The sequence below is a fragment of the Lathamus discolor genome, chromosome 6 (assembly GCF_037157495.1).
Source record: "Lathamus discolor isolate bLatDis1 chromosome 6, bLatDis1.hap1, whole genome shotgun sequence".
NCBI lineage: Eukaryota > Metazoa > Chordata > Aves > Psittaciformes > Psittacidae > Lathamus > Lathamus discolor.
In genome coordinates, this window is record NC_088889.1 from 77,128,679 (window position 1) to 77,149,905 (window position 21,227).

A 21,227-nucleotide genomic window follows, 5' to 3' on the forward strand; every position below is an offset into this window, starting at 1 on the left:
ACTCTGCTCTGTTCTCTTAGGCATTGTCTAGAAAAGCATATGTGCTTTAACCTCCATATTTTACATTTGAACTTTATACTTTTGGCCTTTTACATATGAAATTCTCCTAATCAATGCAGGGGTGTGGAGGGGTGGGGGGAAGTACTCGTTTCAAGGGCAACTGTCTGAGAGTTGCAAATGCACAGGGTTGGAAATGTCAATTGAGCTCACAGGAGTGATCCAAGAGGTTGGAAGTAAAAGATGGCTTCAGTCTTTTGCTCAAAATGAACTCAAATTCAGGGTTTAGAGGTGGGTTGGGGTTTTTTTCACATGTACTGGGATAGGAAACAGAAAAGCTAAAATACAATAGCTAGAAACCTTTTTATTTCAGTGACAGTGAAGAGTATCTTAACTTCAAAGGACATAGCCTTACTGCAGGCTTTTCTAGAGGGGTAGCTTTATCACTGGCTTAAAATAGTAGTGTTTCCATTACTGAAAGTTAGTTACATTTTGTGATGAGACCAGGGAACCTTTTGGGGTTCCTTCTAATCCTGTTTTCTGGAATAAGTAGGAGGCCAACACTGGCCACTGGTATTGAAATACTGGTAATTTTTCTCCTTTAAAGTTCCAACATACATGGCAGGAATTATTCTCTCATACCAGTGTAAGTAAATGCTGAAAGGATAGACATGTACTTTAATCTTTCCAGTCATTAGATAAGCAATGTTCAATTTATTTTTATTGCTAATTAAAAATAGAATGGAAGTATTTAAAAGGTACACCTAGTGATTCTATTTGTTTTGAATTACTCATATTACAGGGTATTTACAGCTGCATTCATGGAGTACACATTGAAGAAAAGAAGAAGTCTCCTGACTTTTCTTTGACTAATTCCCAAACTAACATGTTAAAACTACTGCGAACAGCAAAAAATATGACCAATATGAACCCTTCAAGAATTAACTCCCCCAAAAGAACAGCTGATTTTATTCAGAGGGGTTCCTTGATTATGGACATGGTCATGGATAAGGGAAACTTGATATTTTCTGATAACAGATCCTTTCAGACAAAGGACAACTTTTTCGGTGACAACATAAGTGAACTGCAGACACTTCCTGGCAATCGACACAAGGACAATCTTAACAACTATGTTTTCCAAGGCCAGCATCCTCTCACACTGAACGAATCCAATCCAAACACAGTAGAGGTTGCAGTAACAACAGAAGCAAAAGCAAACTCCAGACCTAGGCAGCTTTGGAGGAAATCTGTTGAATCTTTGCGTCAAGAATCTGTACGTCAGAGCCAAGGTTCCCAGAGAGAAGACGGGTCAGATGAAAACAGGCAGCTTTCAGTGAAAAGCCAAAGATACCTTCCAGAAGAGATCATCCATTCAGATGTATCAGAGACATCAAGCCGAGCTACTTGCCATATGGAACCTGAAAACAACAACAAGCACCACAAAACCAAGGACAATTTTAAAAAGAGGACAGTAGCATCAAAATACCCAAAAGACTGCAGTGAAGTGGAACTGACATATCTGAAAACCAAACAGAGCTCTCCACGGGATAAAATCTACACGATTGATGCTGACAAGGAGCCAGGATTCCGCTTGGACACACCTCAGTACATCGAAAACATTGTCCTTCCAGAAACTATAGAGCTTCCTGATGTTTATCAAGATCACAATGATAACTACAGGAAAGCCGAACTTGCTAACAGGACTCCCTCACATAATGAAGACAGTCTTCCAAATAACGACCAGTATAAACTTTATGCAAAGCACTACACTTTAAAAGATAAAAATGCTTCCCTAGTTGACGTGAATGATAGATATAGACAGAATTCCACCCACTGCAGGAGCTGTCTTTCCAATTTGCCCACTTATGCAGGACACTATTCGAGCAGATCTCCTTATAAATGTGATGCATGCTTGCGGATGGGGAACCTCTATGATATTGAAGAAGATCAGATGCTGCAGGATACAACAAACTTATCACTTCCTGAAGAAATATATCAGCATAGTTGGTCACAAAACAATGCCCTGCAATATCATAAAAAAAACAAGTTGAAGATTAGCAGGCAACATTCTTTTGATAATATTGCTGATAAGTCCAGGGAAATTGATTTTGGAAGACGTTCTCGTAGTATAAGCTTGAAAGAAAGAGAGAAATTTCTACAAAGTAGTCCATATGCAAGCATGTTTAGTGTTCCCTCAAGCAAACTATTGAGCAACAAGGCCTCACTTTTAACTCACGCTCTGGAGGACAGTAAGCGGAGCAAGTCCCTGTATCCTGTTCACTCAGATGATAATCCCTTTCTGCACTCGTATCGTGATGACCAGCACTTATCTCTTAGGCGAAGTCCAGCTGATCTTTATAAACATTCATTACCAACAAGAGGAAGAAATGATAATTATTTAAGGTCATCCATAAAATCTACAGCATCTTACTGTTCCAGGGATGGTCGGATCCATAATGACATGTACATTTCAGAGCATGTTTTGCCTTATGTTGCAAATAGGAATAGCTTGTACTCAACTCCAAGGGTTTTAAATTCCTGTAGCAATAGACGTGTGTATAAGAAAAGGCCTAGCCTTGAATCAGATGTTTAAATTTTCCATGAACACTTTATTTATAGGGGAAAAATAGTTGCCACCATCATAGAGGGAGATTTTATCCTTTAACAGTATCCTGATATGGTAAATGATACATAAACCTCTCCCTTTCCCAATGTACTTCTGTACATGAATAAGTAAACTAGTATGCTCTTACCTATCCTTTTAAAATGTCTTGTTGAAAAGGATTTAAAAAATAGCCATTTATGTATGCTTTATATATAAATGGCAAGCTTCACTGAAATAGCCCCAATATATGTTGGCAACTATGCTGTTTTGTATCTAATTATTTTACTATTTCGGTTATTATTCTAATTTATGTTGCTAAGTATCATTCAATGTATTTTTGTCCTTAGCAATGTTTAATGATTTTCTAGTACTGGATAAGCAATATGGTATGCATGTAGTATGACACAGTCAAAAAGAATTAGGAATGCATTTGCACAGAGTCAAAAATAAGACTTTAAAAGAGAACAGAAAGGTAGACTTTCAAAAATATATTTGAGCTTCATAATCATTTTCAAAGCCAAGTATAAACAATATATATATATATATATATATAAAACAAACTCCAAACCCCAGGACCTTAATAAATGAAGTGCAGTGTTTTAGCACAAGATTAGCATATTTATTCTAGACTGACAGAAAATAAATGGGAAGGTGGCAGGCCCCAACATGTGAACTGCTGTGAACCAAAAGGAAGCCCCATGGATATTGGTTAATGTTAATGTACAAATGCTTTTCTTCTATTGCACATGCACTTACCATTGCAAACTAAGTTAATTGAAAAGTCTGCAGTCATCTTGTCAGAAATTTCACAGCTGCCTAATCCAGAGTATATATTTTTAGATACCACTATATGGCACCTCCTAAGGGGCTGTGGACTTTATTAGTAACCTTGAGGCCTAATGTGTACCTAAGATTGCATTTGCCCCTTCCTGGTGATTACTCAGGGCTGTATAGTATTTCTTTTATTCCTTCTCTTCCCAGATCAAATCCCAACTCACTGTAGTTCTTTGTTCATAGTGTATTAGTGACATCTAATTAACTGTATGTTAATAGCTGTTAATACAGTATCAAACACCGACAGCCATACAGTCAGTGTGATCAATGAGGAGCACAATACCATTTATTTGCACACACGGCGAAGGATAAACATGTTCTGAGGGACTTCTTCCTTCCAGAATATTGTGCATATTTGCTGAACGTCAGACCATGTTTTTTAACCTCTCTGACCTAGTCTGTTATATAAATTGAATATATGCACACATAACTAAGGTGAACCATCTTTATTATCACTTACTGGTATGCAGAGATATTCACATAACAGGGGTGCATTGTTACATAACTTCTAATAAAGATCTGTCAGGTTATTTCACAAAGGAATTGTCATCTACACATCCCTTCTTAACCCTACTGGAAAAAAACCCACTAGTTTTTTAAGCATAAGGGAGTGCAGAAGGGAAGAGGGGAAGCCTTTCATGAGTAGAGTGTACAGCTGTACATTTAATTTGAGCTAAAGAAGGAAATCTAATTACTAATATACTTAAATACTTGAAAGCATTCAACAGGTGGTGCTCTACCATACTCTGCTACTCTGAGATTTGCTTTAGGTTTTTGTGTAGAGGAGGTTTAGATTATTCAAGCATTATTTCCTACATTTCACTGAAAAACAATGTGCAGGGAAACCATTACCACTGTGTGTTGGAAAATGTGAACATTACCTTAACTTTTCTCTAAACTGACACTCTTTTAATGGCATTTTGCCCATCAGTATCCGCATACCAGAGGTGCAGGATGCAAGCTGTTTCATTTGGTACAGCACACTGCAGAGCAGAGTGGCAAATGGCAGATAACATAAACGATGTAGAGAGACAAACAGTCTTGAATTTTGTTTACAATTCTGTTACTAAACAGCTTTAAGCCAATTTTAACTACCAAACAGTGCAGAATGAGTTCTTAGTATTTACAAATGTATTTGTATGTTCACCACCATGGTGAAGGATGATATCTTCAATGGAATTAAATGTAAGGAGATGTGGGCTTCTGAGTCATTTTCCAGCTTCCAAAAGTCCCAGTATACTTTATTATAAGTATGTTTGGAAAGCATATCTGTGGGTATCTGTGCACTTTCCAGAGCAAATATGTTTTGAGTATTCTTTATTCAACATTTGGTCGCAATTATTGGCCCTGATTCACAGGGTATGCTTTCTGGTTCCTCGCTGGATGTAGTTTTTTATAAACAGAAGATCCTGATCTGTCCTTAGAGAAATTCACCTTTCTTAGGAGAAGTGTTATGAGCTAAGCAGGACTAGGGTGTTTATTAGATGAATACTACTTTTCATGAGCCAAAATCTTTTCCCAAAGACATAGATATACTAGTTGTCTTAGATCTTTCCTACAGGAAGGCAAATGCAGTGAAGGCATAAATATAGTTGTAATGAGTTTAATAAAAATATTTCGGACAAATTTTAATTTCCAATCCAAATCACAGTATATTAAGTAAAATCTTCAGTATTTTGAATTGTCAGGTGTGTTTCAGCAGATATGGTATTTGGTATGTCATACCAAAACCTGCCATGCAATCCACAGAGTTTCACCAAGTGAATCATGAAACTCAGTGGTAGGTAGCTCTTGTTTCTCACATCATCTTAAAGCTCTCAAAATATTTGCTGATCATTCCAAGTGTTTTGTATCACCATCACTATCTAACTAGACACACACAATTCAATATATATACAAGTACTGTATGTGAAGTGGTTGGAAAGATAAATTTCCATTAACAACATTCTGTAAGTGAACTGTTCAGATCCAAATGTAAACATCCTAAACCCAGGTGGATTTATCCTTCTCTGAAATGTACAAGCAAATTAGCTGTAAACTCATATATTGCAGTGTTTGCTTTTTATGATTTGAGCAGGTTTCTGGTGACTGTAGAGATTTATTATTCGCTGCAAATATGCCATACAACCACCTCCCCTAAACCAAAAGAAATTAGAGAAGAGGGAAGACTTGATAAGGTTGCAGGGAAGACTTGATAAGGTTGCACAGCCGTTGTTCACATGGAAATAAAAGATGCTGCCTTAAAGGAGGGGTGGGGAGAGAAACAAACAACAAAACCCTCAACAGATACTGAAAGTAGAGGGAATAAGGATCTGCATGCATTTGTTGTTTTGATCTTGGTATATAATATGAATGAATAAAGGGGTAAGAAAAGGCTAAATTGTAGGGTTGTAGGTGAGTAGCTGGTGTGGTTGCAGATGTATAAAAGTAAAGAAGAAGCTGAGAAGTTGAAGGAAAATCTTCAACAGTAGAGCCACAAGCCACAGCTTGTGAGGCTCAGCCATAGATCGCGTGGAATTCTAAGTATTGCCTGAGCTTTGTTGATGTATTTGCACTGACTTTCAATTAAACTGAGATCAAGATTTTCTGTATTTATTTCCCTCTCTCTCACTCTAGCTGCTGCTATTCTTGAAGAGGAGAAAAGAATCTTCCTGCATAAGTGACCATCCTTTCTGTACCTTTCTGGATGGTGCTGGTGACTTGTTACATTTTCCTGATTACAGCTCTAGCAGTTTGTTGGTCATTCCTATCACCAAGATTTCACGTGACTCCAGCTGGAACTGAATCAGGCTGTAAATGATATGGTCCATTCTTGGTAGCATGTCCTGTAGTGTTACACTGCTCCTGGATGACAACTTTTGTGGAGGCAGGATATTGAATTGCTGAGGAATGGAGTAGGTACATGGAGGTAAAACCAGATACATAGACATACCTGCCTCTTGCTTTTTTTCTCTTTTAAAGACATTTTAGAACTTATTCGTGTTTTTGTCTTTCCCTTTTCACAACAGTAAATTTGCCTTTTTCCTTTCAAATGGATTTTGTGTTCTGCTTGTGTTTCTTAGAGCAGTGTAGCCATCCATTAACTTAATGCATGGAAATAAGATATTTTAATATATAAGATAAAATTAAGGAAAATTAAGAGCTTTTGTATTTCTGGAAAATTTTATTTAATGTTTTTGCAGCTTTTGCTCAGGATTCATTATTCTCTTATTTAAGGAGTTTGGTTAGGAGGAGTGCTGTGGACAAACAGAAACCAAATCACCACCAGTTCACCATGTTTTGGCAGCGTCTCATAAACACCTGTCTCTATCTGTGATCTTTCAGGAACACTTAGGAGCTGAAATAAGGCTCACAAGGGAAAACAGGAAAGTTTGGGGTTTTTTTCCTGGTGAAAATAAATCTTTTTACATTGTTTTAAAGGAAGAAAAATCTAGAGCTGTGTGTCTAGCTTTGGGTTTCAGTGCTAAAAGTCTTTCTGTTGCCAGTGGGGAGAGAGAGAGAAAGTTCCCTCTGGATGATAGTTTAGAGCAGTGAAGGCTCAGAAGCAGATATGTGTGTGAGGTGTCCTGAAAGGTTTTACCTCTCTCCATTAACTTTGTAGGAAGTATGGGCTTCTAACTTATACATCTCATTTAGGTGGGTTTAGAAAAGTAATGGCCTATTCATTCCCAGGCTCAAAAATCCACTCATTAGATCTGCAAGTGAGTATGAAGTTAAACCTTGCAGGTGCATATGGGTTCCTGTGCTTCTGCAAGCAGTTACTAAGGTGGCACCTGAAATACAAGTGTCAGGATCTATTCCTTGCAGAATAACTTGCTGCTTTCATATTTCTGCAGTGTAGCATATGCATCTTAGTGATGGGGAAGATTTTGGTAGTATTCCTTCCCTTGTTCAGTTCCTCAACATAGAACAGGAATTGTGGTATGAATCTAAGTGTCTAAGAGTCAGCTTGGATTTAGGAAGAATTAAAGAGGTGAATCTTTTTTGTTGTTTTACACAGCATTTAAGATGTTTGATACATAAAATCTAGCGAAAACAAATCTTTTATGGCAAAATACTCTCCTAGTTAGTACAGAAGAGTACCTGTGGCTTGGCTAGATTGTGTTAAGTGTCAGTCATCACATCATGTGCTTCTGGATGGAGAGTCATACATTCCCTTGCTAAACCTTCCCTCTCCTAGCTCTAGTCCTGTCTTAGCTCAAAAATTCTTTCAAAGTAGGTATCTTTCCTGTATAGGGCAATCTGGTTTGCAATGTAAAAACTGTTTTCCAGTGATACACTTAAATTGTTTGCTTTACCAATGTTATTTTTTAATCTAAACTTTCTTCCTATTGAGAGATAAGCTTTCAAAGTATAATACTGCTGAAGGAAAAAGCATAAAGGCCTTTTAAAGTATGACTTAGGATATAAGCCATTTCTCTGCCAAAACTCACCTGTACTATCTTTTTTTAATGTAGTAGCAACATGTTAGTATTTGCTATCACTAGAAGGGAGCACAGTTTAATCACAGCTGTGTATTTATTGGTGGATGTAAGTGTAAGTACAGACAGGTATGTGATACGACAGAGGAATGGCTCAACCTGCTCTGGCTGGAGTCACCTGTGAAGCTGTGGGTAAACTGGAGTCGCCTCAAGACCATCACATCTCTTCCATCGCTCTGGTCATGCAGACTTTTCTGTCTCATGTGCACATGTTGTACAGAGTGTGAAATGCTTGTTGATGCTCAGCTTTCATCATGGAATGAATCCCATGTTCACCTTCATTGCAGTGTCACTGTAGTGTCTGTGGGATGGAGAGGTGGTTGGTCATGATCTCTGGTGTCTTGCCCTGTTAAATGGGAGCAGAAATCCTGCCTTGCTTCTATCAGCTCTGCTGGGAGGGTACCTGTGCTCCCTGTAAATAAGTTCCTCATTTATGTCACTTCAGTCAAGCTTCTGATTTTTTTTTTTTTTTGTGTGCCCTGCTTCTCTCAACCTGTGTACAGAGTATGGTGTCTAAAACTACGTGCTCTTCCAATGTCCTGCAACTTTGGAAGTCAGGATTACAAGCGTACATCGCCCTGCATGGCAGTGAGAATGTACTTAGTGCTTCTCACAGGTTCATAGCTTTTTTATGTACTGCAGAATAGATCTGCTGTGATTCAAGCTGTTTTGTTTTTAAATGAATGCCAGTCTAACAGCTGTAAGAATCCATTGCTGATTTTGTGATGATTTTGTCATATCTATAATTTAAGAACCAGAAATAATGTAAGTAAAATTAACTTACCTCACTATTTACCAGGTTTTTGTTGGTTTGCACTTAAATGACAGTTTTTACTCCTTTTGTTTAGTTCTTTACCTGTATTGAAAACAATGCTAAATTAGTAGAGAATATAACCATGCTGTAACATTGTCATGCAATACCTTTATTAGTAGATAACCACACTAAATATAGTATTACATATTTAAAAGAGAGATGGGTTTAACTCTCCAACTCTTAAGAAGTAGTGGTGATAAGCAGTTATACTCCTAGATGTTTTGTCCCTTCCCTTTTGTATTAGTATTTGTTTTCACTAATATATTTCAAAAATTATATTTCTATGTGCACGTTAGAAAACTGTGAAAATAAATACCAGTAAATATTGTGATACTTATTCAGTGCACTGTAAAGTTCCAAGTGAGATGATACTTTGCTTGGGATTGATGAAGGTTTCCTCCCTTCTCATAAATGGTACTAAGCTGTAATGTGGCCAATGATAATATTTACAGTGACATGAAATTTGAATGGAGAATGTCTTGTTTTGCACTTCTAGTACTATTAGAAGAAATTATATATTTTTCTCAGCACATGCATTATGAGGACACTTTTTATTTGTGCATTGCGGTACATAAGAATAGCTGTTTTGAGGATATTTGTGTTACATCATTACTACAGGATTCTTTAGTCTGGTAATTTTTTATTGAGCCCATTTAATAATGGTGTTTAATGGCACAAACCATTTGGAAATATATTTTGGCTTCTGTTTCACGTTACAAATCCTGTATTTGGACTCAGTTAATGCAGTCAAAGGCCCTCTCAAGTCTGCTGGGCCTCCCCATGCTGCTGTGGAAGGGGACCTTTCTTGTTCACTGTTGGGACAAGATAAGAGGAGTTGAGAAGAATGTTGGAGGGTGTGTTATGCAACATTTGAAGTGTCAATGATCTTCAAGAGTGAAACAAAAATGAAACTGGAGGTTCACAGCTCCCCACACCAGCGGGTGGTCTGTGACAGGCTGCGGGGTGTGTGGTTTCTGGAGGAAATGATAATTTATAACTAAAGCAATTAGAGTTCTACTGAAGTTTCTGAAAGTAACTGAAAAAAACAGGAGCTGGTTTTTTTTTTTGTTTTTTTGGTTTTTTTTTAAGCCAAAGTCTTTATGTTTTCATACAAGGTTTCACAGGAAAATGGGCCAAAGAATACAATTAAATATGCAAAAGATTACTCCTATGGAAAAGGGTGTCCTGTCAACTTGATATGCACAAGCATATTAATGGTAATGGGAATAATGTGTGTAATTTTCCTGTACATTGCTATGTAGGTTGCACTATTTTGAATGATACAAGCCTGGTATTTTAATTACCAAATACCATGAGAAGCTGTTTATTAATAAACTTGTTAATTTAAATATATATACAGTATACACACGTGTGCGTGCATACACTTTCCAAACTAGTCATGTGTGAATCATCTCCCAAAGCCGTGGGACACATTTCAGCAGGGCTTTATTTTAATGGATTCTCTTCTCTTTTCCAAACCTCCTACATCCAGTCTCTGGCACCATTTATTGTAGGGTTTGATACCTAGTACAGAAGAGGCTGAAGAACGTACTGGGATCAGGATTGAACTGTGCTAAGACAGGTAAACACACAGCAGAGGAGAGTTCCTGTCCAAAAAAGCTGGAAATGGCACTCACTATAAATAGCAAAGACATAGGAAAAGGATGTTTTCTTATACTTTTCAGAAAATTCATGTCCAGAGAGGGTCTACTGGCCTAGTGACTGCCTTTAACATTCTGTGCCAGCTTACACGATCCTTATCTGGTCATTTAAACATGTTATACAAGGTAGGTGAGGAAGGATACCTAAATTCTCCAAATTCCCAGGGAAGATCAGCTGATGTGTGCACCAGTGCCTGCCCATACAGACTGGGAGGTTTCCAAAGCTGGTTTTGCACCCAGAGGCAGTATTTAGCTGTGGTGTTTGTCAGAATTACTTTTCTCAATGCACAGGCTTCTTCTGAGCTTGCTGTTACTGGTGATGTGGAAATTTTTACCCTGAGATGATTATGGTATTCAGCTTCTTCTAAAGTTACAAAGCTCTAACCAAAAAGTATGACCAAAAAAAAAAAAATACCTTGGAATCTTTTAGGTTTTTGGATTATTTTTTTTTTTTTCCAAAGGGAGAGTTAGATAGTTATTAATTTTTCCACCTTAACTGAGAAACTGAAAATTCTGTAGGGTCAAATTTTGTCTGTGATTCATTGCAAGTATGTCTTGGAGAAGACTTGGAACCAAGTCCTTCATCAGCAAGAAGAAAAGTTCTGCTTAGTTCATTTTTACCTGGCCAAGGTCTGGATTCCAAATTAAGGCAAAACACCTTTTGACTTAAATAGGGATGTGTGAGGGAGTGATTGGAGAACAGATCTTTAGTGCAGTTCATGCTGAGAATTAAAAACCCCCAAACCACACCTAATGTTGCAGAAGTATGGAAGGTGCGTCGTGTAAAACTGTGTGCAGCTGGGATAGGAACGAGTGACATTTCTAATAAGAACTGTTTTCAGGTTATACTTGATATCAGCTATAATAATTTGACATAGTCTTACTCATTTCAGGGCGTCCACTTCACACTGGTGAAGAACAGCTTGATTTCTCTGTCTTCACACCTCACTCCCACATGCACATGCACAGTGTATCTTGTGTCTTCCCTGTTGAAACCAGAAGGTACAAACAGAATTCATTAATGTGTTAGGCAAACTCCTACCTGATTCTTGATGGAGTATGCTATTTTTATGCAAAATTTACATCTATCCATTTCAGGTTCTCTCAGGAGCACTTCACCTGTGAGTTAATAATGTTAATTTTCATTCACTGGATTCAGATTTACACTAATCCTGAAGAGCATTTTGTGCTTCCTTTCATCCTGTGTAACTATTTTTGCTGGCTTACATGAAACCACTGGTATTTCTGTGCTGCTAAAAAAACCCCACCAGAAGTATTTTAAAATCTCAAATTACACTTTTAAAAACATTTTAACCTGTTTGCTTGAATAATGTGAATTTAATGTGTTGTCCTGATGAGTTTTTGTATACATACATGTATATATATAAGCTATATATAAGCTTTATATATATGTCTATGTATCAAGTTTTTGGGGAGAATGATGGGCAAGATGAAAATTCATCATTGTGACCCAGATTCTAACAGTTTCAAGCAATACATTGCTATTTTGAGCTTGATTAGACATTATTTGCAGTTGAACTCTCAAAACCAAGACGTAACTGGAAATCAGTACTGGATCTTCAGCCATCATCCTAAGACCAGGTTTGTTTAATTTTTATCTTGAGAAACTAAGAATTTACAATATTAACTTAGGAGTCTGCTCAGAAAGAAACTCAGTTATAGTACAGTTGGAAAAGTATTCTTGTTCTGATGGGAGAAAAACCTCCAGGTGTATTAATCTGAGCTGCTTACCAGAGCACTGATATACGTTGCAGTAGAAGAAATCTGCATTCTGTAAATAACATCTTGCCACAAATCTTGGAGCCTTTTGATTCCATGAACAGTAAATTAAAAAGCCAAACTTCTGTTATTTGCTTGTGCAATTTACCATGACACTATTAAGAATATAACATTTAAAACCAAAAGGTAAGTAATAAATTCCCGATTGTCAGCAAAGAACAGCAGAGGTTTGAAGACCTCTTAACACTTGGGGAAATAAATTGGGTTGTTAGAGTAGAAATAAAAGAACACTGGTGAAATGGAATCAAACATAAAATAATTTTTAAGATATTCATAGTGTAATAGATTCTTCAAAAGGAAGGGTTTAGGGAACAATAGAATAATTACAAGCTAGTTTTGACATCCCAATTACTGCCTGGTTTATTAGGTAGGACTAGCAAACTGAAATGAATTTTAATACACGTTTCTGTACACACACGGTGTTAACTGCCGTGTTAGAGATACGCATACATTCAGCTACCCCTGCACCCCTCTGTCCCTGCCTCTGGAATCCTGGTGGCATTGGGATCTACCCATAGCACACATTGCAGCTTGAAGGAGCTGGGTTGTTCATGCTCTTCTCCCTGTGGTACACATACACCACCTCACAGCAGTTCACCCCGACACAGTGCATGACTGAGTGCTAATACTGTATAAATATTTTGAACATATCTAAAACAAATGTTTGCTTCAAACTTTTTATGATAGAGAAATATATAATTATTATGGTTGTCTTACAAATTGTATTGTGTTAATTTTTTTGTTAAATATGTAGAAAAACATTAAGGGAATGGGGGACTCGAATGTCTGGCGTACTGAAATGTATATATTTGGGGAAAACACATGTGCCAAGTATAACATGATGTAAAAATTGTAAATATATGAAAAAATCATTTTTCTAATAAAGGTTATTTCTGCCAATTGATATGAAAATGGACAATGGTATCATTCTTGCCTGTCTTCCTAGTTAAATGGTACAAGATGAAGCATCATCTATGACTAAGGTTTTTTGTTAGGAGTTGAGATTTGAAAGGTGTAAACAGCCACATGTTCTGAGACATCCTTTGCTGTTAGAAATGATCTAAACGTGAAGATGCCTGAAGCTAAAGCTGACAGTACGTGCTTGGTGGTCTCAGTTTAACTTATTTCATAAAAGGGATGGAGACAATTTATGAAAAGCTCATTCCATGTGAGAAGTCTATTTTGATTTGAAAGATGCTCCCTCAGCAGAGAGAGTGGGGGCACCTAACCTGAGGATGGCCCATTAAGTGATGGCACCGTTGTTCTGTATCCTGAAATACATCAGATGCACAAAATTCAGTAGGCCCGCATGAGGAGATCTTGCCTGTGGAAGTGTGGGAGCTCTTTGGGCAGTTGTGGAGGCAGCATCCACCCCAAGGAGGAGGAGCTGTGTACTGCCAGGAGCAATGCCATCCCTGAGAAGAGCTGGAGAGCTGGGCTGTGGAGTGCTCCCAGCATGGCAATGCTCTCGAAGGTTGAGCAGGTGAGTATGGGGAGAAGAAACAAGGGGGGTGAGAAAACGGTAGCAATGTCTCACATCTTCTATAACCTTGGTATCAGCAAGTTTGCTTAATGTTCTTCTTAATCAGGACTTAAATCAAAATGGAGGGTTTAGTGGAGCAATTAAAATCTTTCCCAATTTCTGTCTGTTTGCCTAGCCAGGGGAGCTAAAAGAGCAAGGTTCCCCACTCCTAAGTGGTTCTGAAGAACCCCGTTTTTCCAGGATGTCTTATCAGCTGATGAAAGTCTTCCTTGATTTCACAAAATTGGTATAAATAAACCCTTGGCAATTAGAATAATGTTCTTTGGGGCAGTGGGATGAAAGTCGTTATATAAATCCAAAGCATCATTTCAATAAATGTGCTTCATGTTCAATCCAAAAATGACAGGAGGTGAAAGGTTGCTTAAAGATATCTTACAGCAGAATGGTCCCATCTATTTGTTCCAAGATAAACATGACTGCACAGACATGATGAGAGATACAAAATTGGAATTCTCTCCTTAATGAGGTTTTTAATCAGTAATGACTGCTGGGCTTACTGTCCCCTGCTAGAAAGCCATTTTAAAGGTACCCCACACTCTACTTTTATCTAAACATGATATAAATTGAAGTGTGCCCAGGTTATTGACTCTTTATCTGGTCTTGACTCTTTATTTTTATGCAATGGACAGGCTGATTAGTTCTGCACAGTAGCACATGGTGATCAAAGAGGCTTTGGCTCATCTGCAGTGGTGTCCACCAAAGGCCCAAATCAAGTCCTTCAGTCATATAGAAGAAATCAGAGTCCCTATAGGAAATGGGTGATGCTGGACATAGCCCATGCAACTTGGCCTGGAATCACTGTTGTGCCTCCTGTCCTCTGGCTGAGGAGGGGGCTGGCAGTGGTGCCCAGGCTGCTCCTTCCACTTACTGGTGCAGCTCTGCGTCATCTCAGCTTCAGCTTTCATTGCTTTTGGGATCTGGTTCTAAGAAAGTCATTCTCTCTCCAGTTATTCTTTCAAGCCAAGCCTTTGCTGATGCGTCTATGGAAACCATCAGTCTTCTAAGACTCTGCTTACTAAAAAAAAGTCAATTTTAGGTGGTGCCTGGGAAATTGAAGCTTTTTAAGTCTGACATAGTGGGCATGGAGCAGTGCTCATAGCACACACAGCGATACACCTGGTGTGAACATAAGTGTCTCACTGTAATTTGGAGGCAAACCCATCTCTTTTAAGGCCAGCAGCTGAAGTCTGCTCATCTCTGCGTACAGGGACATTCTTGTGGTGTCTGTCCCTGATCACACTAGACACTCTTCTTCTAACAAACAGCTACACGCAGCATTAGCTTCCTCTTTCAGCTATGCTGCAGTACAAAAGCCAAACTGTGGCTTTCAAAAATTCCATTATTGATCTATTGTGTTATCTTTGGCCACTGCTATTCTTCTCCCACTTGGCAGTCTCCTTCAGTGGGCATCTCCCCATGCGCAGCACAGCTGTACCTCAGTCCGCCTGTCTGCTGAAGACAGGAAGTTCCACATGCTGATTTTCTTTGCATTCATTTCGTTTTCTGTCTGCAGTTCCCCCCAAATTACCTCCTCTGTGGGGGTAATTTATGGACTATTTGTTTATCTATTTGCCACTAGTTAGCTGGCACAGGATCCATCATTACGGATGCTGACTGCATTCTGTTCAAATCAGTGTGCTTAAATCTTACTTATGAGAAGTAGTCTAAAATGCAAGCGATGATCTGAAGTTTCTTAGCATCACAGTAGGCAACAGGGTAGGGTACTATAGAAGATAATCAGGGCTAACATTGTTCACGCAAGGGTCCTGCAAGGTCAAAGACATCTTCCAGTGGTCTCCATGCAGCTCCAGGTGTAATCTGACATCAAGAATCCTTAATATCCCCTCTGTGCCATGAAAGCTCCCGAGTTCTACCGGCCCCGGCCAAGCCAGTGACAAGCTGCACGAGTGGTCCCGCAGGCTGGGGCCGAGGCCCGCGGCAGAGCCGGGCACGGTGGAGCCGGGCAGGACACGGCAGAGCCAGGCAGGGCAGGGCAGGGCAGGGCAGGGCAGGGCTGGTCGCAGGGAGGGACCGATCCCCCCAGGACAGCGACTTCGTTGGGGCCGGCAGGCGCGGCCTGCTCCCGCCTCCGCCCCTCCGTGAGGGGAACTCGCCCCCGCCTCCGGCTCCCGCTGGCACCGCGGGCTCTAGGGCTTGACCGCCTTTGGCTTTGGAGCGAGAGCGGGATTTGGGTGCACTGATGGTCGCTTGCGAGGAACTCCTGTGACGGTTCGCCTTCGAGTCACCAGAGGTTTCTTCCTCATGGGGAACAGATCTATTATGTTAGTATATATTAATGCACGCATCTACTGCAGATCCTTCCCTGCTTGCCTAGTGGTTTAAAATGCAGTGCAGTGAAGATCTTTCCAACACATCTCTCGATCTGTAGCAGAGCTGTAATATTCAAACCCGGATGATTCACAGAGGAAATCGCAGACAGGAAAAATGCTAAATCTCTGAGGGTCCACCTTTGACAAAAATATGCTGCTCATAATGGATGTATAGAAACCCACATCTCTTTTTCAGTTGTCCTCTCTAGTGGCTCCAGTGTGTGAAGGCAGTTGAGAAATGATGTCTCAGTGGCCTGATACATCTGCCAGCTCTTACCTCAACTGAAACCTCTCACAAGACCCCGCTGAGCTCATGATTTCTAGTGGCGTTGGCGGAAGTTAATCCAGGCCTTCACAGAAGCCAGACCTTCCACCTGCAGGCAGGCTGCACAGCCACCCCTCAGGAGCCCACCACAGGGTGACACTCACCCTGTCACGGAGAGGGAACTTGCAGCACAAGTGCCAGGACAAGGTGACTCTCACGTTAGGTTGCAGCTTGGGGTACTCAGGCTTCTTTTTGTCTATTGAGGGCTTCCTGAGTTGAGAGCTCCCCAATTCTTTACGTCTCCAAAACAGATTTCCAATCTTAAAATTCCAAAGGCACTTGCTGTGTAAGGCTTGTGAGTTGTTGCTGGCAAGGTGGTATCTTGAGGCATTTTAGACAGGCTGAGAGATAAGGCTCCATGGAGACCTTAGAGCAGTTTCCAGTGCCTGAAGGGGCTACAAGAAAGCTGGAAGGCAAAAATTGACAAGGATGTGTAGTGATAGACAAGGGGCAGTGGCTTTAAACTGACAGAGGAGAGATAGATTGAGAAGAGATCTTAAGAAGTTCCTAAGAAGGTGAGGCGCTGGCACAGGATGCCCAGAGAAGCTGTGTCTGCCCCATCCCTGGCAGTGTTCAAGGCCAAGTTGGACAGGGCTTGGAGCAACCTGGTCCAGTGGATGAGGTTGAAGGTCCCTTCCAACCCAAACTATCCTGTGAAACTGTGACTATATGCACAGCATACTGGCAGTCAGGGCAGTAACATTTCAATGTATGTAAAGAGCTATGAAAGCTATAAAGAGCAGGAAATCTGAGCATAGGGCTCTTGAGAGAAAAAATGCAATGTGAACCAGGTTTGAAAGTCTAACACTGTTATTGAAGTGTCATTATGGAAGTGTATCATTCCGCTAATTACCCTGCGGACTGATGTTTGGTGCTTCAGAGACTTGGCTGTGAGCAGCTCTGTCCCTCTGTCCTGCACAGGGAAAAGCAAATCAAGAGGTAACCGTAACAGGCATTTCTCTATGCTCAGGGGAAAACAGGCATCTTGGACAGGTTTTACTCCTAGTTTCTGGGTCAGTATAATGTCATCAGGTGAGAGGTTTGCCAAATGAAGAAAAAGCCTTGCAGTGGTACCACAACACCATGATGCTGATTTTTACCCTCCTCTTTCCCAGCAAGAAAAATATGACAAACTGTATAATTCTCCTGGTGGCTGAAGTGCCTCTGAGTTTCTTTACTGCAGTTATAAAAGGAGAATCATTTGTGTACCTTGGAGGGGACAAAAGTTGCAGGAATATGGCTGGCTAGAATAACTGATTTTCTTCTAAGAACAAAATTGCTGTTGCATTCATTTGGCCACAGTGAGTGTTTCCTAATATGGGCTTTGAAAATTGCAGTGCATGTTAATTCCTGTTACCCTTTTTGTTTTATATGTGAATGTGTGTGAAAAGCTTATGCTTAAAAATAGGGGTGGGGAGAATGCTGAGGGGTTTTGCTATGGGAGAACCTTCCAGATAGACCTAGACAGCACTAAGAATTCTACAGAAAATGCCACAGATCTCTCTGAACATGCTTCTCACCTGCAAGAGCAGCTTGCAGTCGGTCTTGGCCAACCAAGAAAATAATGTAATTTTTATGAAGAAGTCAAATCTCAAATTGTTACTCCATTTTTACCCTACATTTTTACCATTTTTACCCTAAATAGAAATGCTGGAATGATAATCCGGTCCTGTTTTGAACAGCTTTAAATCCACTGCTGTTCCTTTCCATGGGTGCTCTAATATCTTGGCAAATGGGAGCACTCAATGTGACTTTAACTATATTTGTACTTTTGTTTGCTTTCACATCTCTCTTTGTTGAACTAAAAAGTTCTGACATTATCACCTTCCTTCTTACTTCCCATTCTCTCCATCTACTCCTAACAGTTTTCTTCATTCCTGTCCCTGCTAGAACATCATGGAAGTGTGAGCTGCACCTTGAACCTGCATGGTCAGCACATTTCTGCCTTAGTAAAAAGCATTGTAATCTCCATGTTCTTTTCTATTTCTGTCTCTATAAAAACTAACATTTCATTTATTGCTGCACTGCCACTCTGCAATGAGAAGATGATTTCAGTATTCAGAGCATAATGACATCCATAACTTTTTTTTTTCAGATGTTATTTTTGCACTCAAAACATTTGGATAGCTTAAATTATTTCTCCCTGCATGTGTTTATTTTCTAGCATTTCTGAACGCTAGCATTTTTTTTTCCTTAATATTTGAGTCTCACAGGTCATTTTAGAGCTCCTTCAAATCAATCTAGCTTGGAATACAAAAGAAATTACAGGTCCTCTACAGGCTGGGGCTTGGGCTAGGAGTTTTAAGGAGCGTCGGGTAGATTTCCATACTTCTATGTCGTGAATGCCTACGTGTTGTGGTATTGCATTCCATGTGCTAAGGACTTTCTGAGTTAATGTTCAGCTAAAGAAAAACAGCTGGATTATGTAATGTGATGCACTCAGCGAGACTACTAAAATGCTTTGAAGTCAGAGAATGAGAAACCCACAGTTCAGGTTATCAAGAAAGGTATTAAATATTGATGCCTGGAGAAAGTGGCATGTCTTCAATTCTTTCACATGGAAAGCTTAAAGAATCAAGGGTTTACTTCTTTGCGGCCTTGCCTGCAAGTAGCAGAACTGGTCTCATAGGAAGAAAATGAGACAAAATGGCCCTATTTGATCCTGGTATTTTTACAAATTTCTCAGAGCAGTGGGTGGCTACACTGGAGTGTATATGAACCAGAGTTGCCAGCTCATTGCTCACATCAGTGTATTCCCCAGCTGGTTCTGCATACTTCTGTGGAAATGTTTCTTCTTCCTGAGGCTTAAGAAAAGTAGGATGTGAGGTTATCTGCAGTGTGATGCTTGTGCCCTCTTGCTGTCTGTGGGCTACTGCTTCAGACTATAAAGCTGTGCCATGTCTGCCTTAAAGCTGTAACAGCAAAATCCCATGGTTTTAGATAGGAAGTCATGATAGAGTTATTTACACACAAGCAACTCATAATAAATTAAATGCAAATTAACTCAGAAGAACTGGTGAGCATGCAGAGCAACTCTGGCTTGGCAGCCAATGACAGAGCAGCTGTGCTGACATGCATGAAGACCAGTTACAACTCAGAATGCTTCGATCCTCCTGACTACGAAGTGTTTCCACTGGCTTTGTCACACTGGTGAAACCCAGAGAAAACTTGGTCCTAGATTCTTAGGCTTTATAGAAGTGTGACTGTCACTGAGACTAAGTCAGGGCTGCTGCTACTTAGTGACTCAGTGTGTGCATGTATACACACTTCTGCATGTGTGGACATATTCTAAAGAAACAGCTTCTCAAATTCTCTCTTTTGTGACTGCAGTGCTCCCAGTACAGAGCTTTGTTTGCTGATTTTAGCAGAAATTGTATGAATGGATTGGAATCTCAAAGGCTGGTTTCTAATGCTGGCCTTGGCATTCCGTGGCATAGGATCTTCGCCTCTTTGGTTTCCCTCCAGCGTATCTTCAGTTCATAAGTAAGGTCTTTGCTGGAGTTAATGTCTCTTGCCATTGTCTCATATGAAGCAGACACCAAAGTCTTGGCAGAGGCAAATGGGCTTTGCAGCAATAAAATAATCAAAAATACTCAATTACTAATGTTTCTCCTCCCATGAAGGCTGTTGGCATACCTTCACTGTACCTGAGTATTTGCCAGCAGAAGCCTAACGTAGAGAGAGGTGTAACGAAGCAGAGCACATTGTTGGAGCCTCCCGTATTTAGAATGAAATATAACAACGAAAATTAGCCTCCACATTGGTCTCACTGCACAACCACCTACAAGACAAACTGCAAAGCCTTAACAGGGCTGACACCCTCTTGCTTTTCATACTGAAGAGACATGTTTGTCATGTGATCACAGGGAGGAAGTACAGGTTTTAAAGCTGCAGACCTGAAATCAACAGCAACACATGTAGAACAGTGGTCTTTTTAAACTTAGACTGTTTGTCCCAATCTTCCACAGAAACTTAATTCTTTTTCAACCTTGTGTAAGTTATGTTGTTAGATCATTTCTGTTTAAGGACTTTTCCACATGATATTTTCAGAGGTCCACGCTTGTGACGTTTGCTGTTCATTAGATCCCTGTGGACTCACTGATGTGTCCCCAGGGCCCCATGACTATGGAAGTGTTTCCTTTTTTTACTTCATTTTTCACTGGTTTAGCTGGCTGGTGGGTGTTGTACAGGGCAGAGCAGCTGTCCTCAATATTACCGCTGTGTCCTCCTTACAAGGGGCACACAGGAAAAGCACTTTGGAGGAAAGAGCTTTGTTTCCCCTTGAAAGCTTCATCATGAGAAAAATTATAATAAAGAGGACTTAATGAGAGAACTTGAGCTAACTATAACAAGAGAGATCCAAATATTTTTTTAATGAGATAGGTTATAAAAAGAAAAGTCCTGTAATAATGGTTTCAGAGATTTAATCAGAGGAGTTGGTTCATATTCCAAAATCTATCCTTGTGCCAGAGATACATCTTCATTAAGGGCCCGCATTTTAATGGTCCACCAATCAAGCTAAAGATTTCTTTGTGGATGTAAGACTGTGACAGTCCTATTTTAGTACTGTGATATCTTCCAGTTGCCTTCCCTGCACAGCCAGAAATCCCAATGAATCTTCTCATGGCGCACTTTGTTGAACTGGCAGGTGAGAAGGTGGAGCAAGAGGAATGAGTGTCACTGTGTAACTCAAGAGGTTGACACAAGCTGTCCATCCACTGCCAGAAAATAGTGTCAACTGGCTATTTCCAACTAAAAAAACAGCTCCCCAGCAGAAACTGACTCAGGGGTACTGAAACCATGGGTCAGAAGTTGTATTTGATGCTGAGACTTGTTT

The 21,227-nt window shown here is 39.9% G+C and overlaps 1 protein-coding gene across 1 annotated transcript in view; it reads left to right on the forward strand.

Annotated features, from left to right (window-relative positions):
• The window catches only part of GRIN2A (glutamate ionotropic receptor NMDA type subunit 2A), a 180,479-nt gene extending 167,389 nt beyond the window's left edge, over window positions 1-13,090 (forward strand). Inside the window, exon 13 of the mRNA XM_065683906.1 lies at window positions 800-13,090. Within this exon, the coding sequence (XP_065539978.1) occupies window positions 800-2,590 (1,791 nt within the window). The 3' untranslated portion in view covers window positions 2,591-13,090. The remainder of the gene's footprint in view (window positions 1-799) is intronic.
• Window positions 13,091-21,227: the final 8,137 nt, after the last annotated feature.